At 47.2% G+C, this 26,557-nt stretch overlaps 4 protein-coding genes across 5 annotated transcripts; 1 reads left to right on the top strand and 3 right to left on the bottom strand.

The window, feature by feature from the left end:
- Positions 1-229: 229 nt before the first annotated feature.
- LOC108151994 (salivary glue protein Sgs-3-like) lies at positions 230-1,176 on the bottom strand. Its single transcript, XM_033387830.1, has 2 exons — positions 1,066-1,176; positions 230-980 (listed from the first exon to the last, which is right to left on the bottom strand). The coding sequence occupies exons 1-2, from the start codon at positions 1,088-1,090 to the stop codon at positions 451-453; spliced, it is 555 nt and encodes a 184-aa protein (XP_033243721.1). The 5' UTR covers positions 1,091-1,176; the 3' UTR covers positions 230-450.
- Positions 1,177-2,603: 1,427 nt separating this feature from the next.
- Positions 2,604-7,434, bottom strand: LOC108165334. The gene is made up of 6 exons (XM_017301368.2): positions 7,205-7,434; positions 5,982-6,171; positions 4,042-4,329; positions 3,902-3,971; positions 3,025-3,846; positions 2,604-2,965 (listed from the first exon to the last, which is right to left on the bottom strand). Exons 2-6 carry the CDS (start codon positions 6,150-6,152, stop codon positions 2,604-2,606), a joined length of 1,713 nt encoding a protein of 570 aa, XP_017156857.1. The 5' UTR covers positions 6,153-6,171; positions 7,205-7,434.
- A 1,304-nt stretch (positions 7,435-8,738) lies between these two features.
- On the top strand, positions 8,739-9,693 carry LOC108151996 (salivary glue protein Sgs-3-like). The gene is made up of 2 exons (XM_017280965.1): positions 8,739-8,849; positions 8,938-9,693. Exons 1-2 carry the CDS (start codon positions 8,825-8,827, stop codon positions 9,465-9,467), a joined length of 555 nt encoding a protein of 184 aa, XP_017136454.1. The 5' UTR covers positions 8,739-8,824; the 3' UTR covers positions 9,468-9,693.
- Positions 9,694-11,753: 2,060 nt separating this feature from the next.
- Positions 11,754-20,720, bottom strand: LOC108152208 (protein charybde). 2 transcript variants are annotated; one of them, XM_017281368.2, is made up of 4 exons: positions 19,758-20,720; positions 14,580-15,192; positions 14,405-14,515; positions 11,754-14,340 (listed from the first exon to the last, which is right to left on the bottom strand). In XM_017281368.2, exons 1-4 carry the CDS (start codon positions 19,822-19,824, stop codon positions 14,262-14,264), a joined length of 870 nt encoding a protein of 289 aa, XP_017136857.1. In that variant the 5' UTR covers positions 19,825-20,720; the 3' UTR covers positions 11,754-14,261. The 2 variants fall into 2 exon arrangements, with proteins under 2 accessions (XP_017136857.1, XP_017136856.1); XM_017281367.2 differs by lacking the exon at positions 19,758-20,720 and adding an exon at positions 18,519-18,635.
- Between the last annotated feature and the right edge of the window lie 5,837 nt (positions 20,721-26,557).

Raw genomic sequence — 26,557 nt, 5'->3', positions numbered from 1 at the left:
TTGGATACTTTCCATCCATCGTTCCATGACAGCTTTCTGATACAGTCAGAGGCCTATCATAGAATGCTGGCCCAAGTCCATTCATTTGACTGAAGAAAGATTTGGATCTCTGATGGGATATGACAACATCTCCATGTAACTCTCACTGGCGCATCGGTAATTCCCTATAGCACCCCATACGATCGACAACACCATTTTCCAGTCGGTGATTAATGAAAACATCACTCGATATTTGCAACAGGATGAACGATTGGAAGGCGACCGAAGACAGCTTTCCGCACGGGTATATTATCTATAAAAAGTCAACTTTAACAACATGAATTGATGAAAACATAACAATTGGGTCGAAATCATAGTCCAGGGCGAGCGCCGTCCCCGCCAAAGGCCTGGCAGGGATCGAATCACAAATCACACATCACAACCGGGAGTAGGGTGTAAGGCTGATCCACCTTACAACGTCCAGTCCTTTTGACCGCACACGCACTGGCGGATCTTGCGCTCAAGGATGCGCACAGTGTTGATCAGTTCCTGGCAGAGCTTCTCCTGGGATGGGCATCCCTGGCAGGCATCACCACCGGGACCGCAGGAGCCGCATGAATGCGGTGGCTTCTTGGTGGTTGTTGTCGGCTTGGTGGCTTCTGTAGTCCTGCGAGTGGTTGTTTTCGTAGGCCTGGTGGCTTTCGTAGTACGCTTTGTGGTTGATGGCTTGGGAGTTGTTGGCTTGGGAGTGGTTGTTGGCTTTGGAGTTGTTGTTGGCTTGGGAGTTGTTGTTGGCTTGGGAGTGGTTGTTGGCTTGGGCGTTGTTGTCGTGCATGGCGTTGTTGTTGTCGTGCATGGCGTTGTTGTTGTCGTGCATGGCGTTGTTGTTGTCGTGCATTGCGTTGTTGTTGTCGTGCATGGCTTTGGTGTTGTTGTTGTTGCCGTGCATCCACACGACGAGCCAGTGGCAAGATCGGCCAAGCTGATGAGCAGGATGCTCGCTGCGGATGGAGTGGCATGGTTAGGATAAAGGATAAAGAATGAGGAGATTAACAACCGATCCTTTGGGGGATCGGATCTACTTACCGATGATGGCAATGGTCAGCTTCATTCTAGTGTTTAAATTGACTTGTCGGGTGAGGAGATGCCACGAACTGATGCTTTCCTTGGTGGAGTCTTCCCCTTTTATAGGTACCTTCCCGTGCAATGCCAGATCCACGTATGGATTGCATGAACTTTGAACAGTATCCATGGGCTAAAATTAAACGGACCATTTGTCGATAATGCAAATAAAAACTTGAACTCCACTCCGTTCGATATTTTGGGATCGTTCGGTTGGTTAATTATAGAAAAATGTGCAGGCATTACTGGAACAGAAGGAACAGCAGAAGGCATACAGTATGTGTGTACATATCCATGGTATATGGTATATGATATATGGTTTAGTCTTAGGAGACAACTAGGAGATCATAACAGATCAAACATTCTTGTCCTCCAAGGCGGGGTTCCCATCTTCACTGCCGCCTCCGATGGTGGGGAACGGAACGGGGCCACCTGGATGGAGGGAGCTACAGCACATTCGATTACTTCGTAGCTACGTACGAGTTTTTATAGTTCTACCACACACCGCGTATTCGACAAAGATTCTTTAGAGATGTGCTATGTTCTATTGTGATACTGTCTCGATGAGGAATACCTTCATAGTACAATACAGACAGAAGTAAGTATTTTCGATCCCAGTTCCAGACTCTTAGGTAGACTAGACAAGCTCCACAGAGCGGACCTGCCCAACAGGAGGACCTAGGATGGACATAAGCCCTGAGCACCTGACGAGATAAAGACCCTGGGCCATTATGGAAGGGGTTTAACAGTTACAGTGCATGATGTTATCGAATATTGCTATTCGAATCATACAATTAAAAAACGTGACGAACCTCTCCGGAGACCGGAGAAAAGAGTCCTTCAGTCATACAATAGTGGCGCATGATATACGAAGATCCCATAGATGCGAAGACTATACGACGGACCTTATGGGACGAGAGATGTGTTCTTGTGTGCAGCACAAGCATCTGATCCATTCGACATTACCCTACCCTCTTCAAGGGTATGATTAGCAGACAGTCACCAAGACCCGAGACTGCCAAACCGAAACCTGTTTACACATTAGAAATGCTGATAAATAATACGAGTACGAGTGCGAGTGCGAGTGCCCAGGGCAGGGCACCTCCAGGCAGGTCCAGAATCTCTTATCAACATTGCGGCAGTGCTCCGGATATTCACGGCTGTGTTTACACAGGCCACACACACGCAGACATGCACGTTGTGCCGGCAATTGCATTCCAGGCACCAGTCCAGTCGCTCCCACTGGAAGCCGGGCTTCGGCTTCGTCGTCGGCGTCGTCTTCCAGCTCCACTATAAGTGATGGCTCTGAGCGGCTCTCGGCTCAGTAGAGCTGACATTCAAGGTCATCATAGTCTTAAGAGAAAGATGGATCTCTGAATTTTAGCTGATGGATAGGAAGTATATACTCTCGCAGGTATATATGTCTTTATTTAAGCTTGTCTCAATTCACTCCATTGGGCTGCCTCTCATTGGTGGGTTATGATACAAATGGGACTGGGGGGCTAGGGATGGGTCTCTGGGTCCGCGGCGGAAGCTCCCTCCGACTTGGGCAGGGCGCTGCCGCTGCCGCTGCCGCTGCCCGCAGGCCTGTGCTTGTGGGAGGCGAGCTGTGCCCGGGAGAGGACGCTGCAGTTGCAGGTGACGCAGTGGTAGTGGGTGTGACGCAGCGCGTAGGAACAGGCCGGGGAGTTGCAGGACTCGTTGCTGGTAACCTTGCGGAAGCCCGCGGAGCGGACATAGTCCAGGCGCAGGTGCAGACGTCGGTGGGCCACCACCTTGTTGGAGTCCGTGCAGACGTAGTCGCACTTGCGGCAGTGGAAGTGCGAAGTCTTCTTTAGGGCAGCGCCTCCAGCTCCTGGGGACTCTACAGAGGAGGGGGTTGGGGTTAGTGGGAGTTCAGTTCTCTGATGGAGGGACACGTACCTCTGCGCTGCCGGGAAGCGGGAGTCTCTTCGGGACAGCCGGAGGCATAGCAACAGCTGGCCACGCCGCACCGCATGTTGGCCCGGAACTGCTGGAAATCGTCGCCCATCAGCGTGTCCATGCGATCGTGCCGCGCCGTGTGCTGCACGAAGCGGGTCTTGTCGCAGAAGCTGTAGTGGCAGTCGCGCCGGTTGCAGTGGAAGTGCGACTGGTGGTTCCTGTAGCCGCACCGATCGAAGCCGCAGTCCTCGTTGAACCGGAACTTCAGGTATCCGCTGGGAATGTCGTGATCTCGCGCCCGCTTCGTGGGCGGCCGAGGCGTCACTGTCACCGTTGTCGTCGCCGGAGAGCTCATTCCCAGCGTAGGATGCTCTGCTCCCGCCGTGGCTGCCACCGCCGCCGCCGCACTGGCAGCGGCCGCATTGATGAGCATCAGCTTCTGTTGGGCGGCGCTTTCGAGCAGCAGGCGCATGTCCAGAGCCGGCATCGGCTGGCTGGCCGCGGCCAGGAAGCTGGGCAGGAGCACCTGCCTCTGGTACAGGTCGATCAGCTGTTTGAACTGCAGCAGATTCAGATTCAGACCCGATCCCGGCCCCGACCCCGCCGGCTGATCTCCCAGCGCTGGCGCTGCTCCACCGGCAGTGGCCTCGGGCTGGCTTGGACGCATGCGCATGCTCAGATCTTCGGGCTGGTCCACCTCCAAGTCTGTTGCCTGCGGGCTGCTGCTGCTGCTCCTCTTCTGGCGATCAATCCTATCCGCCACTTCGGGCTGGTGAGCGGTGCAGGCATTCTCCGGGTAGAAAGTTCCTGCTGCACGGACAACTGGAATGGTGGATGGTAACAGCAAAAGGGACACCCCATGGACGGATCTACTTACCGGAAACCCTCTCCGGAATTCTTCCCGAGATGTTCTTTGATGATGCTGTATCTGTAGAGTGTGGAGTTGGCTGAAAAGATGCCACATCGACGCGGATTCATGGGGACTGCTTGTGGGGACTTTGTATATCAGTCTCTTACCTGGGGTGAAGCTTCCTTGGGGCTCTGGGCCGTGCGGGCGCCTTGGAAGGCGCTCCGTTTGTTCGTCTCCGCCGCCGGGTATGTCGCCCACACGCGACTCCGCTTCCGGCTCCGACTAGGGGTGAGATCTGTGGCTGTTGCTACCTGTTCCGTCCTCTCTCCGCTTTCGCTCAATGGGGCACTGGAGGTAGGAGCAGGCCCAGGCCCAGGCCCAGTCCCAGGCGCACTTGAGTGCTCATTTCTTTCCAATTTGAAGCTGGTGAAGATGGCCTGGGGCGAATGCTGAGCCTGCTGGCAACAGAAAGAGCTCTTTAATGGGTTTTTCAATCAACCAATTCCTACCAATATTTCCCAAAACGGCATGGAATTATTCCCGGATCACCCCCCGTACGTTGTCATAGTTTTTGGTTTTTGGTTTTCGGTTTTTGGTTGTTCAGATTTTGGATTTATGACAAACGGTGCGCCCGCAACCAGTTTATTATTTCCGAAATTACTGTTAATGTTTTGTCGTTGGCCCAAAATGTCACTATTTGAATTTTGTTCACGCATCAAAAAAATAATAAAGCGAAAAAGAGAGAGAGAGAAAGAACGAGCGAGACGTGAATAAGCCAACAGCAGAGGAGAAACCACAAACAAAACTATATACAAGCCAGCAAAATGCCATGGAATGTCCCAGCCGATGGATACCCTAACCGTAAATGGGCTTACGAAAGTCCCACAAAAGGCAGCGTTGGTGGGTGCTTGAGAAATTATTATAGTGAAAAGTGCAGTACATTGGGGATCGCAGAGGGGATTCCAGAGATCTCTAGGAGTACTAGGGGGCCTAGGGAAATGATGAATCGAGATATCAAGATATTCCTTCAGGCAGGAAGACCTTTCGCTTGTAGAGTATGAGCACTCTGGTACTCTCATGCCTCATGTCTCATGGCTCGTAATAATAATTACACCGAAAACATTGAAAGACAATGAAACGAGTTTGCTTTTGGCTCTTTGCCTCTGATCTGCCCCTTTGCCAGCTTGTGGCACACCACAACCACAACCACAACCACTCGCAGCTATAGGTGTACGCACACCTTATTTGATTAAATACGCTACAAGTGTGTATAGGGAATTATTATTATTATAATTATTGGTGCGCTGTTGTCGTACTTATCGTTCCTTTCAATTGCCATGAGAGAGTGAGTGAGGGAGAGAGATTATCGCCACTTCCACCTAGCCCTTGCACATGCACAGATTCCATTCTCTTCCCCGTCCCCGATTTGGGTCAGGCATTATACGTGGATCCGCAGCGAGCGTCAGGCGGTGGGGGCTTATTTCCCAAAAGAATGCCGCAAATGGCAATGGACAAAATATTTATTCAAATGTGATTGTTTATCCACACAGAGCACAGAGCACAGCACAGCACAGACACCAATCCAATGGGTCCGTCCGTCGCCAAGGAGAGTGACGCGTGGGCTGCGGGTAATCGTAAGCACACAAGTGCGCACCGCAAGGTGGTGGTGGTGGTGGTGGTGCGGCATGGTATGGTATGGTATGGTACGGTGGTGCGTGTGTGCTCGAATCGGTTTGGATCGAAAAAATGTAGAAATTATGAAAATGACAGTTAAAAGCACAAAACGTTCGGCCGACGCCAGACGGGCGTAAATGAAATAAATGCGGAAACACTCGTTGTCAATATTAATATGACGAATATGGCAAAAACCAAATCCGAACACTCGCACCGCACCGCACAGCACACAAAATGCCGCATTAGGGCCCCATCGATAAGAGACGAGACGGAACGTGTGAGGGGGAGGGAGGGGGCGGCCACAGGGCCAAGCGGCCACAAATAGGCGCAAATTCCAAACTGCAATCGGGGCCCCCAGACATACGCCAAAAAGGAGTCAGGCCCGAGCCCGGAACTGGGTCAAATCACGGCCCGAAATCCCCGATCTACTTACGCTCTTGTAGACCTCCACAAAACGGTTCTTGGGCGGACGGCCCCGTTTCCGATTGAAGAACCCATCGATGGAGGTGATTTGGGTGGCCTGGGTCGCCTGAGTCGCCTGGTTGGTGGTGTTCAGGTCGCCGGGTGCATCCACATCCCCTCCTGGGGCGGCTCCTGACTCCATTGGGCGTGATCTCCGACAGCTGGCGATGACAAAGAGTTGAGTTTGCAAAATGATACTACGATGGGAATGATAGCCCCGACACCGACACCGACACCGACACACACACACAAGCACATGACTCATTCAATCAACGATTCACTCGCGAGCCACTCAGCAGAAATCAAAGAAATAGCCAGAAAAGGGGCCTTTGACCCGATCGGAGGTCAGGTTTCGGCGCCAGGCCCCTTGGCGTGGCTCAAGTGACCGGCCCTCGCCCTCGCCCTCGCCCTCGGCACCGCCTGCTGCAACTCGTCTTGGCCAAGACCGAGGAGGACCGCACAGCGGTTCCCAGAACACTTTGCATATGGGGCATACGTTGCTGAATATCGATATGGATCGATATTTATTATGCGGGAGTGCGGGTGGCACTCGACTCGTCGTACCTTGCGCCCGCCCCGTTAGCGAATTCCGCGAGAGATCCGTGGCGGATTAATGGCGAAATCCTGCTGCACAATGCCCATCTCTGCAGCAGGTCTTTGGCTGGCCAGCAATGAGGCAGATGCGGGTCCCAGATGGGTGGTCCCACCAATTAGGCCTCGGCCTGCCTACCACCCCCCCCGGCGATTGTCTGTTGGCGATTAGCGTCTTCTTTGGCTTACATGCCGCTCCCTGCCAGTCCTGGGAGATAGACATCTACATGGGGCCTTGGGAGGAGCGGTTTTAGTCATTTAACATCCCATCCAGCCCGTCCAGGCCCGTATCCAGCCATATCCATATGAGTTACTTGAACTTGTACTCCTCTGCATATCCAATTCAATGGCACTCATTAGTCGCGGCGCGCGGCAATCGCAGTCGGGCCCACAATTGGAGCCCTGCTGCACAAAAGAGCAGCAGATTCTTCAGATTACCCTTCGATTACCAATAAATGACAGTTTGAAGGCGAGCACCTTTATCGCGATGCCATATCATCCAGACACAGAAACAGAGACACTCACACAATGACAAAAAAGACACACACACACACACACACACACGCTCTTGGATAGGACTCCGACTCCGACTCCATCACCCACCAATTATATGGCCAACTCGAAGGCACCAGCAACACACATTGCCCGCCAGTGAGGAGGGTGTCCTGACAAATCGGTTCTATTGGCGACACGTTGGAGCACTCAATCGTACAGCAAGAGCCGACCTAATCGAATCCAATCCAAACCGAACCGAGCCGAACCGAACCGAATCAAACCAAACCGCGCCGAGACGCGTCTATCATCGCCAAGAAACGTCGATCGAGTGGCGGCCCGACCGGCAAGCCAAGCCGGACCCAAGCGAGTCGGCTCGAGCCGAGCTCAAGCGGGGAACGAAGGCACCCCACGAGCCGCCACCTCCAATGAGTCATGCCGAACCGAGCTCCAAGCCGAAATTCCGATTCGGGTTTGCTTGGGCTCCCAGCGTAAAGAGGATCCTACATAGGCCTTGTAACAAAACTTCATTCGCTGCCAGAGAGCTCAACGAGAAGTGATAGATAGGGTCTTTTAAAGTTCAGACAATACTCTATAAATACTGGTGGGTATTGTAGAAAAATAAATAAATAAATTGCTTCGACATCAACTAAACACTAGATATCTTATTTTAATATCTGTAAAAACCTTTAGATATTCTGGTACTTGCTATCCCAAGTAATATTGTATTGAATTAATGAACTTATACGAGTATGTGAAGAAAGCGTAGATCAAGTCATGAATGGAATCTCTAGATATACGAGTATATTCCAAAGATTGATCTGGTCTGGTACAAAAAGAAAAGGCAAAATAGATAATAAATACTTAAAAACTTAAGTCTTCCCCTATCACATCACAGTTATTTGGCAGAATGCCCTACAACGACCCCGCCTACAGAAGAGGACTTCTGATCGAGAAAGCCTGCGACCCATTTTTAGTTTACGACAGGGAAATCTTGCAATATTAAGACAGCAATACGCTGTTCAAAGTGTGCAAATTTGGTCAGAAACACGAAGAGGAGTCCATCTGGGGGGGCTGTGTGAAGAAGATGATTAAGCTGCTCATTCTTGTTGAGTGCGCCAACACCCTCAATAAGAGAACACGTCGCCAAGAAGCTCGGGAGATCCTTCAGAGAATCATTCATCCACTCCGTGCTCTACGAGTTCAACAAGGATGTGTTTAAAAGCGCCCACTGGCTCCTCGAGCCGAGTCGCTTCATCCCCATAGGTATGCCTAACCGACAGACTACTGCTTTCTGAAACTGTCGATGATTCTGCGCAGGCCAGCAGTGAAGATCAAACATCCCTCTTATTCTTCATTTTGCGAGACTATACTATATACCATGGCTATGTACATATGTACGAGCACACTGTTTGTTTTTTAACAATACTATCTTTGCCAACATTTACTGGATGCCTTCTGCTGTTCCTACTGTTCTAGTATTGCATATTTTTCTATAATTAACCAACCGAATGATCCCAAAATATCGAACGAAGTGGAGTTCAAGTTTTTATTTGCATTATCGACAAATGGTCCGTTTAATTTTAGCCCATGGATACTGTTCAAAGTTCATGCAATCCATACGTGGATCTGGCATTGCACAGGAAGGTACCTATAAAAGGGGCAGACTCCACCAAGGAAGGCATCAGTTCGTGGCATCTCCTCACCTGACAAGTCAATTTAAACACTAGCATGAAGCTGTCCATTGCCATCATCGGTGAGTAGATCCGATCCCCCAAAGGATCGGTTGTTAATCTCCTTAAATCACTTCATTCTTTATCCTTTCCATGCCACTCCATCCGCAGCGAGCATCCTGCTCATCAGCTTGGCCGATCTTGCCACTGGCTCGTCGTGTGGATGCACGGCAACAACAACACCAAAGCCATGCACGACAACACCAAAGCCATGCACGACAACACCAAAGCCATGCACGGCAACAACTCCCAAGCCAACAACTCCGAAGCCAACAACTCCCAAGCCAACAACTCCCAAGCCAACAACTCCCAAGCCAACAACTCCGAAGCCAACAACTCCCAAGCCAACAACTCCCAAGCCAACAACTCCCAAGCCAACAACTCCCAAGCCAACAACTCCCAAGCCAACAACTCCTAAGCCAACAACTTCCAAGCCATCAACCACTCGCAAGACTACAAAAGCCACCAAGCCGACAAAACCCACCAAGAAGCCTTCATGCGGCGCCTGCGGTCCTGGTGGTGATGCCTGCCAGGGATGCCCATCCCAGGAGAAGCTCTGCCAGGAACTGATCAACACTGTGCGCATCCTTGAGCGCAAGATCCGCCAGTGCGTGTGCGGTCAAAAGGACTGGACGTTGTAAGGTGGATCAGCCTTACACCCTACTCCCGGTTGTGATGTGTGATTTGTGATTCGATCCCTGCCAGGCCTTTGGCGGGGACGGCGCTCGCCCTGGACTATGATTTCGACCCAATTGTTATGTTTTCATCAATTCATGTTGTTAAAGTTGACTTTTTATAGATAATAAACCCGTGCGGAAAGCTGTCTTCGGTCGGCTTCCAATCGTTCATCCTGTTGCAAAAATTTAAGAAAGTTCGCCTCTATAATCTAACAAAATATCATCATGTATATAGTATACGATGGTTAGTAGATCGGTAGATGAGATCTAGGGGCGGCAAAGAACGATGGAAATTTGTATTTTATCGACTTCGATGAAAGTAGTCAGAATGTAGATTTGTGCAACATAGAAATGGGTATCCAAGTATCCAACTATTGAGTGTTTCTTCAGAGAACCATTCATGGTATCCCTTGATATTGCACTATTTCTTTTAACGTGGACTCCCATCTGATCGAGGGACTTCAATTGGCTTTGCATTTTTATTCCTGGAATAGATCTGCCAGCCCCCCAAATTGAGAGAAGAACTACATTTAATTTTTGTCACATTTAAAAAATTTATTTTTTTGTATTGATTTTTGGATGTTTTTTATTCAACTTTTACACAGAGAAAAAAATTAGATTGCAATTTTTGCATTTTGTTTGTTTAATTTGATTAATTAAAATTTGTTAAGTTGCTAGAATTTGTTAAGCGCTACTAAAATTTAAATTTGTTGTTTTTTTCGTCATTACATACATTCATAGTCATATAGGTAGTATATGGTATATATAATATATATATATTGTTTTCCCATCATTTGCCTGATCATCTGCCTGCCTGCCTGCCGGCGACAATTGTCGCTCCGATACACACATACTCGTATCATAATGGAAACGGTTAAACATTACTTAGTCACATAGCTAAAAGGTGTACAACATAGACGTAGGCTTTAACTGGCATTACTGGACACTACTACGGTAAACAACGGTACTTTAGAACAACTCATCTTCTGGTCGGGCAGCAGTGGAGGGCCGAAACAAGGCCTGACCTGATCTATTTATTGCATTCCATTCCATTCACTCAATCCGAAAACTGAAACTGAAACTGAAATCAAGATGAAACTGAAAGTCTCCGCTCAGATTACACATGGTGGGATAATCGTTTGAATAGAACTTCCTATCGAGAGAGTCGCGGATGGATGCAATTGGAATGCACTTTAAAAATAATTTATATATTTATGTAGTATGTATGTGTTTATGTAGGCATGCATGTATGTGGTATATGCAGATCTGATGGCCTGCTGTCTGATGGTCTGATGGTTTGATGGTCTGATGGGAGGAGCGTGGAGTGATTCAGTGGAGGCGATCGCTTAATTGATTTGTAATTTGATTCTTGAATTCTTGAATTGGTTCCCTTAAACAACACACACACAGATACGCACATTGATAATATACATGTAGTAGTAATGGTAATCGTAATATTTTTGCTTAGTCGCTAACTCTGTAGTCCGTAATAGAATATGTAAAAATTCTACAATATATAGCCATAAATCTATTGTATATAGAATATTTACTTTCTCTTGCTTATGCGCTTGATACTTGTCACGATTTCGCCTTTGTTTACTTGTTTCTCCTACTTCCTTCATCCTTCATCCTTCATCTCGTCTCTTTCTTCTATCTTCTTTATCATTATTGTTTACAAAATACTTTGAGGAGCACTGGACGTGTCTAAGATTCTTCCTTCTCTCTGCTTACACTTATCCATGAGAACGAAACGAAAACCTCTCTCTCTCTTTCTCCATCTCTCCATCTATCTTCCGTAGATAGTACTACGATAAAAATCCGAACAGAAATCCTATGTCCCTAATTCCGTAACAACATCAAAAGCGTGGCGTTAGCCCTACTACAAAGCCTGTCAACATGGGGTTGGGGTTGGGGATGGGTTTTGAGGATCGGGGAGTTCTACAACTTAAAGGTGTGTGTGTTTTTGTGTGTGTTTGTGTGTGTGTCTACTGGCTACAACATACAATATATGTGTGTGTGGGTAATACTCGTGTACTTTGCTTTGATCGAACATAAATCATTGAATAATTGCATATTTTGTGTAGCTTTTTCGCTTTCGCTTCTGCTTTTGCTTTTGTAAGTTAAATTTATTTAAGTTTACGTGTTTTATTATTTAATAGATCACATTCATGGTTCTATTTCTTCACTTGCTCTATTTATGTTCACATTTAATTCGTAATACAGTACATATATCGATTGGTTTTCTCTCGCTTTTTTTGTTTTTTGTTTGTATTATGTTTTTTGTTTTGTATTTTTTTTTTGTGTTTTGTATTGCTGCTACGGTGGCCCTATTTACATAACACTAGATATACCTACTTTTGTGTGTGTGTGTGTGTGTGTCGGATGCTCGAAAGGGATTGATTGGATTGGATTGGATTGGATTGTTACTTGAGTTTCAGATGGCTAAAACACACATCCATGTTAGCTTTGTGTTATGCCGAGTGTAAAGCAAGATTTTTAAATTAAAAATTGTAATACCTAAATGTTACATATGAGTTCCTCCTTATCTGCTTCGTCTGCTTGTTATCGAGATCTTTGTGGGATTGTGGTATTGATTGATAATTATTGATGAATTTGCTCTGATGATTTAGTTTTAGTTTTAGTTTAAGTTTTAAGCTAATCGTAAATTCTCGTTTTCTTTTCCTTGCGTGCGTGTGTGTGTGTGAGTGTGTCTGCGTCTGTGTGTGGGGATGAGTAAAACTACAATTACAATTGTCGAATACTGGAGGGGGCTGGGGGATCTGTGTTCCAAGATGTTTTGTTTGTTCAGATATTACAGATTACAGATGATGGATTTTGCTCCTTTTCGATTTTCGATTTTCCATTTTCCATTTTCACTTTTCTTCGTTATTCTACGCTAAAAATTATTTTAAAATTTATTAACACAGATGACTTTATATTTTCCGAAAGTTCTCTTCTTTTCTCCTCTATTCCTCCTTTTCCACTTTTGTTACCCATTTTTTTTTTGTCAATAGTTTTTTGTTTGCTTTTTTGCCTTTTTTTTTTTTTATAAATAATTTCACTGCTCAGATCGATCGTTCGTAATCCAAAAGAACAAAAAAACAATTCGTTTGCCAACTATCTAGCCGAAAGTTATCCATACATGTATACAGGTTAATATCTGGGTGTGTGTTTGAACCGATATTGATCGCTTCGTCGTGTTGTTTGTTGTTGTTTGTTGTTGTTGTTGCAATTGGTTTATTAACTATACTACGGATAAACACACAGCTACGCACATTGAATGAATTTTCTGCTGGATTTTCGCCTTTGCTTGTTTCATATTAAAACCTTACACTAGAAACACATCGAATAATATTAGAAATATTGTATCTTCCATATATATCTATATATATTTGTTATATGCAGCCCCTCTACGGGGCTGCGATCTCTATAGCAAAGTTTGAAACTCTGCGCGCAAAGAAAAATTAAATTATTATAGTGTTGATTAAAATAATAATACAAAGATTAATCGTAATTGGTGGAAATATTTTTGAGAATTCCAGTTGGTTCTATTGTTGGTTTGGATTTCACTTGTTGTTGTTTTTTGTCTCTCTCTCTCTCTGTCCATCCGACAGATAGATAGATAGATAGATCTGAGGGGGGGCGATTGGGGTCGGGATCTGCCACTTGGGCGTCCATCGGATACTTGTTTGTAATACTCTCCAAACTATGATTTCCGAATCTCTAGTTGGTTTCTGTGTGTACGTGTTTGGGTTCATGTTAAATGTTCGTGTGTTTGTATGCGTTTTTCAATATTCATAATTATTATATAATATCACATCAACTTTGTTTTTTCATTTGTTATTATGTATTCCTCTTCCTCTTCTTGCTCTGCCCCTCCTCTCTGCGGGGCCCCACTGCCTACTGCTTATTGTTGTTTTTCTCTCATTCTGGTTTATAAGGATCGGTTGTCTACCAGTATACGGTTGTCTTTCCCACCGGGTTGTATGCATGAACAATACATCCTGATGATGGCACATCCGTACACCGAATACTCTATGATCCGTCTACGTGTGGGGGAGTTTTGTTGCCCTTCTTTATGCTTTTTATTATACTCGAAACGGGTCCCCGACAACCGCTCACTGAGTGAAGAAGTTTATCTATCGCTCGCCCGACATTTTACATTTTACAATATTTTGAATATTTCTTATCGTTTGTGTTTCGCCTTCTATGCGGCCGTTCCTCCTCTTTTTTATAATTTTTCGATTTATATTTTCCAAAAAGTACCTTTTTTTAAGCCAAAAGTCAGTCCAATAAGAGTTTTGAGTTGCCTGCAACTGCAGTTGATTTGTTTGTTGGGTTTTCTTCCTCTAGAGGAGGTTTTCAAAATAATTGTTGGTTAGAGTTGAGTTGTTTTGTTGATTTGTTGCTTGCAGGATTGGTTGATTGGTTGATAGTTGTGGTCCAAAGTTGTTGCCTCTACGGTTAAACGTTTCCTGGTTACAGGATGAAGATCGTTGATGGAACGCACCCGTTCGCGTTGGCGTTCCCGTTCCCAGTGGGAACCGGCACAGGCACAGGGACGTGGACTTGGACTTGGAGGCGAAGGTGGACGGGGCGGCCAGTGCTGCTACTACGGCTTTCTGCTGGTGCTGCTGCTGCTGCTGTTACTGTTGTTCGGAGGGATTGAGTATTGAGTAGCGCCTCTGCGTCCACAGCCCCATCCACATCCACACCCGCACCCACGTCCCCGTCCGTGTGCCTGCTCGGCACAGGGCCTCACTCGGATGAGTATAGCTTGTTCTTGGTCAGTGTGAAGTCGGGACTGATGTTGATGGTGTTGCTACGGGTGAGATTTCTGCGCGACAAGGGAGTAACATGGATTAATAGGGTCTTTCCCTGGGACACGGGACTCTACTCACTTGATAAACTGCGGCAGCAGCGAGGTCCAGCCGCTCTTGTCCTGCTTCAATGTCAAATACAGCTCGAAGATCGACACAGTGTCTGGGTCCACTTTGAACGAGGCGATGCGCCTGGGATGGCAGAATGGAACAGTAAGCGATTGCTCCAACGGAGGCAAGCCATCGGATCACTCACCTGACGTTGTTCGGCTCGCTCTCGAACTCGATGAAGAGCGTGCAGGCGCGCTCGCCACACGGCTCCCGGTCCGACATCCGGATGATCTCGGCGGCGATGCGCTCCGTGAGGTCGGCGGGCAGGTTCACCTCAGTGCAGGCCAGGTGGCGCTGCTTGGCGTCCCGCAGCTGGAACTGCAGCTGCTGGGACAGGTCCCGCACGGCGCTGGCGCTCACGTCGTCCATGTTGTCGGCCGCCCCGAAGCGGGCCCCGGCCGTCGACTGCAGGGGCGAGGCGGGCATGGGGCTGGGCCCGGGTCCGTGGCCATGCCCCGGATGGTGGGCGGTGCTGGCCAGCACGTTGGTCATGTAAGCGTGGTGGTAGGCAGCGGAGCTGCCGTTGACCACGTCGAAGCTGGCCGCAACCGCGGACTGCTTCCCGGAGCCGGCCACCGGGGGTGCCATCGGCACCGTCGACCGCGTGTTGAGCGCCTGGTGCTGTCGCATGTGCAGCACGGAAGCGGGATGCCCGTCCACAACGTCTGCGTCCAGTGCGGCGTTGACGTCGACCGCGTTCTCCTCCTCCTCCTCCAGCGGATGCGGCGCGGTGGATGCAACGCCCGAACTCGGCCAGTCTGCCAGGGAGAGGGGAGAAGAGAGTGGGGTTCAAATTACTGACTCGTTCATCGACCGGCAAAAGGGCAAGAGAAAAGGCACAAGGAGCAATAATAAAGAAGAAGAGAACACAAAAAAAATCAGCTGATGTCTGGGGCTTGGAGACCCGCACGGAATCTCACTCGAATTTCCACTCAAGCTACTGCGCAGACTCCACTCGAGTGTCTTCCAGGGAGCGGGAGCACGCGGCGGCACGAAATCACCTGGCAACAACAGCTGGAAATCAGCCGTTTGCCGTGCACTCTCTGCCGCTGCTTCTGGCGCTGCCTCTGCGTTTCCAGCTGACGACGCTTCCCCCTATCCCCCCCCGCTTCCACCCCTCTCGCAGTCAGCAGTTTGTGCCATTCCCCTTTATGCCCTCATCACCCCCCTCGACACATCAGGCGTTATATGACGTCTTCCTCATTTTGCCTTTACTGCACAGTATTTTTTGTTATTTCTTTTGCTTTGTTTTATTACCCCGCCAGAGAGCCGTACAGTGGGACGCACAAGCGAGAGAAGCGAAGAAGAAGTATTGCTGCTGCGGATAATGAATATGTAATTCTGGAGTCGGACAGGGAGAGGGCACTGTCATTTAATTTGTACATCTTAAGCCGAACTCCCGTTTCAGCCCACTGTCTGTCGTCTGTCGTCTTTCGTCTCTCGTTTAATGTGTGTACTTGTGTATGCGTGCATAAAAAGCAGTTACACTGGCCCTCTACATTGTAGGGGTTCGAATGTGTGTGCGCGAGTACAAATTAACTGCTTTGCCTCGACGTCTCGACGAACGTCTTGTAATTAGCGCGGAAACTCTTTAAAGAGCCACGCCGTGCCACCCCCCGCCGACGCCGGCCATTGTACACAATCATTGCAACGTAGCTGCTGTTGAATGGACAATTTGCTCTCTCGTTAGCTTCGTATCTCTCTCACCCCATCCACGCTCAGGTTCTCCGCCCGTTGTCCGTCTCCCTCGCACTGCATGGCATGGCATAGCAGAGCATACACACAACATACACCCGCGTAATTAAGAAATTAACGGCACATGTTTGCGGCTCTCCATGTGTCCACATGTGTGCGTCTGTCCCTCTCCTACCTTCGTCGTGTGTTATTGGATTTTGTCAAGTCCCTGTCCATGGGAGAGGAGCGGGGCAAAGGGTTCGCTCGTGCAAAGTCAGGAAAGCGAAAGCCGAAAGGAACGGGAATGAAACAGAGACAAGCGACCACCAATACACATTTAATTGCAAAGTACTCATCCGAGACCGAGTCGCATATTTAGATGGTCTCTTTCTCTCTCTCCCTATCACACGGAGTACGTTCGGTGTGTGCGTCTGTGGTGAGAGAGCTTTTTGGGTAGGCATCACCTTTGATAAACATACTTTGTTCTTGTCAGAGCCGGCAAACGGAAAAGAGAGTGAGTGAGTGAGCGTCAGGGCGATGGCTGTAGGAAAGCTTCAGGTACATCGGCTTTGCTGCTCACTACGCGCGCATTACGTCCTCCCAAGAAAAGTGTTGCTTTCGCAGATCTTTAATATACATTCATAAGTACATACGAGTAGTATACGGGTAAAGAAAACACGCTAATCAGCGGTTTAATTGGTGGGAAGATATGCACATACACACATACATAACCGAAGGCCCCCACACATTCACGTGTATGTGTACATGTTAGCTTGTGAATCAATAATCAAGTTTATAAATTATTCATTAAAACCAATTTTGGCAGTCATTCGCCCCTGATTGGTATCTCTGGCAGGGGCTAGGAATCAATGTTCCACAAAAACATCTAAACACTCGCCCCAACAACTATTCGTAAACTAAATAAATATAGTGGATAATTTAGAACATTTTCAGGAAAATACTGTAATTTAACTTGGTTTCCCTTTACAGATTCGAATACACTACAAAATTTAATATTAATGAAAACATTTGTTTGTATTTCAATGGAATTCTACTATCTACAATCACGATTGCCATAAAAAGAAGTCATAAATCCTACAAAATAGAAACAAAAAAAAAACCGTCAAATTCATTCAAAAATAGCTTAAATGATTATCTTTATTAATTCATGGTTCATATACTTTTATCACTCACACTGCCTTCTTTTCCCGTAGGGTCTCCAACTGGCCCCACCAACCTTTAAGTGGAATACAACCAAAGGCAACAGAATCGAAAATTTCAATAAAAATGAGCCATATATAACTAATATATAGGCACAAAACTACCAGAAGAATAATCTTTGCTGTCAAGGGTGTTCGAAAGTGTTTGGTACCCAGTGTACAGAGTACATATGTAGAGATGACTTCCGGAAAACCCTTTTTCCAGTTGCCCGAAATCCCTTGCACAGGGGGAGGCGGGAGAGAGAGAGAGAGAGAGAGAGAGAGTGATATGGTCATGGGCATAACTAATGTTTATTCAAAGAAATTAAGTAATTAATTAAACAACATTATTGCCACATTGCCATTATTATTGCCCCCCACACACACACACACACACACACATAGACACGGACACACAGATGATGGAGACCTCTCCCCTGAGCCACCCATGGGGCTCCACCATTTGACTAAAACATGAATATGCATGTCCATGTCGGCGGCAGCACAGACACAGCCACAGACACGGGTGAGAGTGTGCAATTGCAATTGCAAGTGTGAGTGTTAGTGTGAGAGAAGCTGGCTGGCTCTCGGATGTCCTTCGAAAATAAAATTGCATGCGCTCAGTCAGTCATGAAATTAAATTGACTGCAAATACAGCGCGAGGGAGGCAGGGAGGGGATTCCAGCCGGAGGAAGCGAGAGAGCGAGCCCGCCAGCCAGCCAGCCAGCATATACATAACTGTGAATGCTCTTCTGTTTGTATGCGTGTGTGTGTGTGTCTCTGTGTGCGACATGTTGTTGCATGTCGTCGTCGTCGTCGTCGTTGCCACAGAGAGTTCTTGTGCTCGCTTTTGGCTGATTTTACATTTTCCCCAGAGACGGAGGGACGGACCATCTAATTTGCACAACTCTTTTCTTTCGCCGCTGCCTTGGCAAAGTTTAAAGTGACAGGATTAACAGGATGTTGCATAATCCGACCGTCAGACACATGAACAGGATATGCCTGCATGGCCCAGACAGGAACAGGAACAGGACAGGACGGAGCACGGAGAACGGAGCACGGAGCACGGCGCTCTTTCACGGCACACAAAAAATGCATAATGCAAATTACACATTTTCAACCCTCCGAAAAGCTTTCGCAGGATTTACATACGAACGGAACGTAGGAATAAACATATAAATACTTATGTGGTACGGTGCCCATTTACATACCCGGCTTGTCCAAAAAGTGCTTAGACGGCATGAAAATATTTATTCCCTTCGGCGTTTTCCACAGCGTCAAAACAATATTCAAAAGAAATCTTCGCAAAGTGAAACTAAATATGTACATATACCGATACTTTTTATAATTCTGACAATCCCAGCAAAGGGACAGAAAAAGATTCAACTGGAATCGACGAAAAATCATTCGATCAAACAATGTTGGTAAAGGCAAGCAAAACTAGATTTGAAGATTATTCTGAAGGCCGAACACTGGAATCAAGAGTCTGTTCAGTGCTCCAGTTTCTGTGGGCTTACAACCCAATCACAGGGTCAGAGAACTACCTCGAAGAATGGACCTAATCAAATCAAAATCACTCGAAGAAGCATTCCAATCCGAAGCACAAGAAAAATCCATCAAAATTTTCCGTTCGTTAAGAAAACACTTGAATAAATGTATTTTATAATCCCTGGAAAATTTGCTGAAAACATCAAATGAAATGTTCCCGTACAGCCGTAAAATTAATTGAATCAAAAAATGGGCCATAAACATGAAAAATAAAAACGTTCGTGGCACATTAAAAATATTCGAAATGGCCCTACTTCTTTTCATTCTCTAAAGAAACTGCCCGAATGGATATTACGGCGGTGGCTGCGGCTGCGGCAGTGGCGGCTCCCAAGGTATACACTGACCTTAAGTTCCAATTTAATGCCTACCGAATATTTAAATTAACCAAGTTTTTTTTCCCCTTTTGATTCAGCAAACATCAGATTTTTGATTCAGACTGTAATTGATTTTTTTCCAGGGTAGAGCTACTCTGTTCGCCGATCAACTGAATAGCGGAATAATAGAAATTATTTTCTCTCGAAACTATTTATAAACGCATACAAATACGGACTGCCAGCCAAACTGGGTTTTAACAAACGATGTTCCCAACTTTGTTTGTCCAAGCCCCAACAATGGGAATAAATTATCGGTCTGTCCGACCGACCGACCGACCAACCGATAGAAACCTATGCGATTTAGTCGTCTCTCATTTAAAAACCTGGTAATTTTTAATTCGAATTTTTTGAATTATAGCCAAGAAGCGTTGGAACTTTTCGATTTATTAGAAGTTGGATCTGGATTTTTTAGTGTACATTCTACAGTTAAAACACAAACTAAAATTTAACAGAACTCAAATTTCGAAAACACTCGCGGGAGGATCAACGATAAAGAGGGCACGAAGAAAGGGTATGGATGGTACTCACCTTTGATTTTGTTAACACCGAATTTTCCCTGAATGTGATTTTGTACTGAGAGCACTTCCATCTTCATAGAATCGCCGTTTGGTCTGCTGCAACCGTCTGCTTTACCGTTGCTTTTCGTTGCGTGCCGTTTGCTGCTCGAGTGCGGGTGTGTGTGCGTGTGTGTAAAGTACACACTAGTGGGGTGTTTGTGTGTGTTTGGTGTGTGTGTGTGTGTTCTTCTAGAAATGCACTTTAATCACAAATAAAAAAAAATGTTTGATTCGATTTGATTTGAATTGAATTCCGTTAAGGGATTCCACGGGGTTTCACGGATATACGGATTCGATTCGGATTTTCACTTGGCTGCCCGCGTCTGTCGCGGCGCTCAACAAACAATTGGAAAAAGTATCAACAACTAAATTTGTTATTCTAGTTAAACGTTTAAATTTAATACATTCTAAAAGTCAACGGAAATTGCCGCCCCGTCCCGTCCCGCTGCCTGCCACACTCTCTCTCTTCCTCACTGCCTCTCGCTCTCGGTGTCTGCCTTCGTCGTTCTTGTTCATTCACGCACAGCACATGGTTCTGTTCCGTTCTGTTCTTTTTCTTTTTCAGTTTCTGATTCTTGTCGGAGTTGTAGTTGTTGTTCGGGGAGGTGCTACATATGGCTTGTGTGTGGGGGTGCTGCATCCGCGTGCTGCCCGGTGGATGTGGTGCGTGTGGCGTCCGTTGGAGCTCTGTTTTTAGCTTTTGCCGTTTCTCTGCCTTCTGCCGTCTGCTGTTTTTCTGTTCGGTTCGGTGCTGTGCTGTTCTGTTCTGTTCCGCTGTTCGGGAGAGACTTTCGGCTCCACTCAAACGCTCGGCGGCTCTCACGGCTCAGCTGTGCTTCTGCTGCCGCTGAAGGAGAGCTTGGGACGACGGGCAACTTCTGTGGCTTGGCGGAGCGGAGCAGTTTTCAATTTCCAAAGCTACTGTCCGGCGGTGTGCGCTGCGGCTTTTATAGGAATTTCCCGGCCCGGCAGTGCGGTCGGCGTCGCAGTCGCGTCGTGCCAGTGAGTGGCTTTTCCCTTGGCAGTGAACTCTCAGCGGGCTCTCTTGAGCACATTTCTCTCTCCAGCTGCGGCCAAACATATGTTGCTATCAGCTGTTGTGGCTCATCGGGTGAGAGCGGCATGGCGTTATTACTCTTTGAGTGAGCAGAGAGTGCTCAAGAGAGTATTTAAGAGAGCACTCTTGAGTGCGCTCAAGAGAAAAAGTCGTGTGTTGCTCTTGAGTGTTTTTCGAATCCATGCGACAGTAACGGCTGGTTGTTCGAGTGGCGTTTCGGAGTGCAATGTATTCCGCTCAGTAACTAAAGAAATTCTGCCTTTTGAAACCATATCTGGAGATACAAATGGGTTTTATTGTTCGTTTTAAAAATATAGTAATATTTTTCTGCATAAGCTAGAAAAACATATAAAAGTATTTTTCAGAGAGATGTTCCTTTTGTACTAATTCGCTCTTGTGTTTATCCAAACGTTTTTGGAAATTTTTGGGTATTTTTGATATCGCAAACCTGGACATACATTTGCACATATCGGCCAAGCCATGATTGACAATGCCATTGTACCGCCTTACGATCCAAATCAAACCTCCCCCCACCCGACAGCCCGTCTCCAGGCCCATTGTGGGGTGTGGGGTGTGGGGGGCGTGAGGCGAGATAGAAAACGGAAGAAAATGGATGAAAATGCTTCTCCGACACAGGGCCTGTCACTGTTTTAACAATTCATCTTAATAGAAATAAAAAATGGCGCCGCTGGCGTTGGACAGTCCGGCCCGTCCGCCTCCCCGCCACCAGACCACTCCACCCATCGCCACCCATCGCCACTCCTCCCCTTTGTCCAGCTTTTGCTATTTGTCACTGGTTCGTTGTGTGTGGCAGTGGGCGCTCTGGCTCTGGTTCTGGCTCTGGCGCTGTTGCAGTGGATCAGCATCAGCATCAGCATCAGCCCCTCCGACAGAAGCTTTCTCTCCGTATTTCCTTGTTGTCACGTTGTTGCTTTTGGGGGGCTTATACGTGGTAGTCGTCCGGTACATGGGGCTATACTGGGTGCCGCTAGAATACGAAAACCGAATGGACTTCCAGCCCGACCAAGGGGTATCCCATAGTCGCCACTTGAAGACGTTTTTTGTAAAGTTCCTGTTTGGTTTCTTCTGCTCTTGTCGACCGCCAGTGATGCGGGGGGACTTACACATGTCAGTTAATGCTGAAAAAATGTTTACACAACACAATTGCCATACGACGAGGGTTGGGGGCCCCAGCAGGGGGTTGCGGACACCGATGCCAAAACTTTTAAAGGCCAGTTTTCCATCATCTTAGTTTAGTTTTTTGTGTGTGTGTGCGTGTGTGCTGGGGGGTAGCTGGGGGTCGCTGCAGCGGGGTCGTTGTCGAACAGGATAAAAGTCAGTGGCGTACAATTAATCAAATGCATGATTTATATTCCTCTAGCCTTCATTCAAGTCTAACCTAAATACGTCCCGCTGGGCCGGATCCTGTCAAATGAGATGTCGGGGCGGGAACAACTTACTGGGAACTCGGTCCCGTACAGGCAAAGACCGGACAAGGAGCCCGGGTATAATTTAACTTTCAAGAAAACGCGCACCTCAAAAAATAGGAAAGAGGATTGCAAAATAGTACAAAATTCAAAGTGTTCCCCCGGCGGGGCGAAGAGGCACTGGTGACAGTGTGGTCCAACGAATATGTTAAAGATATTCCCGTAAGCATTCAACATTCAACATTATTCTCTAGCACCGAATCGATTATCTTCTCAGGATGATATATAACAAGCATCCAGTCAGGAGGCCATTTGAACGTGATCCATCCAAGTGGGCCGTTACATATTTCCAGGCACCTCGTATTCCCTATTTCCGGTAGCACTGGTGTCCCAGTCCTCGATTTCCTGTATATTGGAGCAGCACACGCGAAACTCTACTTTACAATATATTCTATGATTCGAATCTAGGGTCGAGGAAAGATGTCTTCTGGCTAGGGCTTTCAGTCACTACCGACCATACAATATATCGATAGAGTGCGTGGATTTTGCATTGGAATCATTCTGGTTACTAGTGAATAAATAAAACAGTAAGAGCCACGGATTTGATATGGCAAATCCATTTGCCCGTGTCATCTGGTGGTTCCACTCACCTCCACGATGGCTCTCTCTGGACACGTGGCAATGGGGAATGGGCAACACGTCTGCACATTTACCGGGTCTGCTAGACACACAAATGCACTTCGGGAGTGCCGAACGGGATTCAATGTGCGGGAGTGTGGTGGGGGTGGGGGTGGGGGCCGGGTTCCGCTAAAAGCCCTAACCAAAGCCCCGGCCAGGCACTTAGGCTGGCAATCCTTTCTTTGCCAAAATCAAAATTCTAGGCAGGGTCTCGGGCCAGCTACTACCTGGATGGAGATGGCGATGGCGATGGGGATGGCTATGGCGAGAGCCGATGAAACTACACACAAGCTTCCCCCGGATCCAGGGCGCTTCCAAAGAGGATTCGAAGGAATGCCTATACCCGTATCCACCGGCGAATGGACCACTTAGGACGCCTTTGCGGCAGCGGCAGCGGCTGCCGGAGCAGGAGCGGAGGACAACCAGTGTGGCTGTGCCTTGCCTCTTTTAATGCGCAGCACGTTTTTCCAATAAAATAGCAACAGCAACAGCTACAGCTACATTGGCAACAATCCTTTAAGTTCTTCGATACATCTGAGTGGAGCGGAGCGGAGCGAAAGGCAGTGGAGAGAGCCGGTTCTGATACCCTTTTATTCTTACAGAGTGCGAGCGAGAGTGCCACATTCGAGTCAGTATGCCTCATTATCGCCACTGTTAATATAATTATAAATCATTATTATAATGGCGTACACAATGGAGTATATATCAGGGGTTGGTTCCCGCATCGATCATCACTTTCGGATCATTTCTGAAGTCAGAACAGGCCTACATTGATGAAAGCTTACCATCGAACACTATTAGATATCTTGTAGTCGCAATGGTCTCCTTTCAAGCTGGTTCTCGCCTTCTAAGCAAGGAGCCAACTGCCATGAACATCGATTTTCATGTGATTTGTGTAGACGTGTTTGGGTTTTATTGATTTTCACTTGATTCTCTCCATATGCTTAAATATACTTAAGCCAGTACGTGCACATTTCCATCCGCATTCGCAATTCGCAATCGGTCCCCATCCCATCCCCGGCCCCGGCCCCGGACCCGGCCCCATCTCAGCCCAAGACCAAGCATCCCATGGCATCCCTACCGAGGAAGCAAGCAAGCAAGCGGCTCTAATGTCAGGATCATGCGAGGTTATCAACATAATTTCCAAAACCCAACCATCCGCACCAGCCTCCTTCTGCCACTCCACTCCACTCCGCTCCACCCCCCAACACCAGCCACAACATGATTCTAGTTTATGATGTAGTAGGTCTCTGTTTCCTTTCCTGCACCATCATCGGGGCGGGGTGGGCGGTGTGTGCTGTCGAAGATGGGCGCGTGTGCGGCTTGATAAGACTCCTTCCTTCTTCCTCCTAGCCAGCAATTCGGCTCAATTTGGTTTGGCTTCTTCCATCGGCTATCCCCCGGGGAATACTTATTTTTTGACAGCCTAGTTGGGAGTCGGGCATCAGGCATCTCAGAGGCATCAGGTTGAGGAAAATGTCTTTTTATTTTAAACCGAAAAGGCGCTGCTCGAAAGTTTCTCGTTTTAAACCGAAATATAATACACCCATAACGAGTGATGTCTCTGCTGTAGAAATATAGATACCAACTGACGGACCTCTGAAAGTCGATATACCATATCTTTGTTCTACTATCTTTTTGAATTAACATCTAATAGATGTATAGATCCGCACCCACAAGTCTGGGAAAACGTATAGAATCTACACTCAGCGAAAAATGAAACACATGCCTTTATATTATAACTAATACATATATTGAATTCGTGGGAAATATAGCCAAGCCCTAACATTCGATTCTCAAGGCTTATTCTCTGGGAATGCAATTTTAAAGACTTCGAAGTGCCCAATGGTCGCGAGCTGCAAGAGCACTCGTCTCAGGATTCGATAAATATATCGATGGGAATTGAAATTAGGCCTCGGCAGTGTCACAGTCACTGGCAGTGGCACAGGACCAGCCTATCCTGTGTAAGTGTAAGTGTAAGTGTCCTGTCTTGTCTTGTTGCACGACAATTGGATTGGGATGTAGTACGTATTCGCTGGCGCAGGCCGGGAATAAGATGTGCCATTGCCAATGGTTGATGGTGGCCCATCAATTTGGGGGCAACGGCTGTAGCTGGGGGCAATCAAAGTGCCTGGCATTTCTGGAGCCCACTGGGGCCCGGGTCCGGGTCCGGGCCGGTGCTGGCTGCCAGTTGGCGCGCTCGTTACTCATTTCGTTTCGGTATGGCTGACATTTGACATGATTATGTACATTTGTCCCCCGGTGGCACCGCGAAAAGCTGACGTAATTTGCAAACCCCGAACCCGAACTCAAGCCCAGGCCAAAGCCCAAGAAACACTGCGGATGGCTGGATAGGGGTGTGTGGTGTGGTGGTGACCCCGACGACCGGCAGCTCTAATCTATCAGCGTTTACCGTCGAATTCTTGCACTTTTCCTCTTGGCGCGACAAGAGCTCCTTAGCCCAGGCATTCTCGCTCTCATTCACACTTCCTTTTTCGTGTTTCGGCTCCTTTCGCTACTTCGAGGACATGGCAGGCGGCAGGCACAAGTGTCCTCACAGCACTTTTTTCTTCTTTTTTTTTTTTACTTTGTAACGCAAATTCTGAAGTAAGCATGAATAATGCATGCATTGTGTGTAATTCTTCAAGTACTTTGCTTCAAGCCGACGACAAGCACACATCAGCCAGCGGCCCCAGTCCCCAGTCCCCAGTCCCCAATCCCAGTCTCCGCCCTTCCAGACCATACCACAACCTATTTATACTGCTGGGATCCTGGAGATTCTTTTGGTGTGTGTGTGGGTGTGTGTGGGTGTGTGTTTTGCGGGGTGTCGAAATTTATTGCGCGCTCTTTGAATTACAAATGTATTTAAATATTTTTGGGTACCACGAACTACTCGGCGAGGGGGCGTAGGACTTACTTGCTATTACCCTCATGGGCTAGACGGTATTTCTCTGCTGATTCGATGGAAACAAGGATACTGTATGGTGGGTATTCATTAATTCAATAAATATAAATAAAACCGGGCCTTGATTTATTCATATATCGATCTCTCCAGGCTTGCAAGTGCACCCAACTTCAGCCTCAGCAGAGAATCGATATGCACTTGCAGGCGAGAAGCTAATGACAAGGCTGGGGCCTGGCCAAAGACGCCCCTTTAATGGAGCTGTTTACCTGAATAATGAAGAAACCAGAAACATGAAACAAGCCACTGTCCAAGCCCCACAACATCTGATGTGATGGGGGCTACCATTCTGGCGGGTTCCCATAAGCCATTGCCTTCAAAATTACGGATCACAATCATAGAATTTCCCTCCACCAACAAGAAAATCAAATGACAGTCGAGTGGAAAGTCAGTTAATGAAATGCAATTGGAAGGTCTTCAGGTCTGTACTCTGCTGCTTAACAGGAATGCTGTTCCATAAGGAATCATCTTGTATTTTCACCGACTTTCCTTGAACATTCGAAAGAATGCAAATATGAATCGTTTTTTAAGCCTATTGTGAAGTTCTTTGTATGAAAAAGTTGGCAATTTCCTTCCTTAAATCTACTCTAAAGCTCTTGTATCCCTGGACTTCAACGAGTTACATAATGGGTTCACAAAAGGGCGGA

The sequence above is a fragment of the Drosophila miranda genome, chromosome XR (genome assembly GCF_003369915.1).
Source record: "Drosophila miranda strain MSH22 chromosome XR, D.miranda_PacBio2.1, whole genome shotgun sequence".
NCBI lineage: Eukaryota > Metazoa > Arthropoda > Insecta > Diptera > Drosophilidae > Drosophila > Drosophila miranda.
The sequence above is the reverse complement of the archived record's forward strand: the minus strand, read 5'-3'. Positions and strand labels throughout refer to the sequence as shown.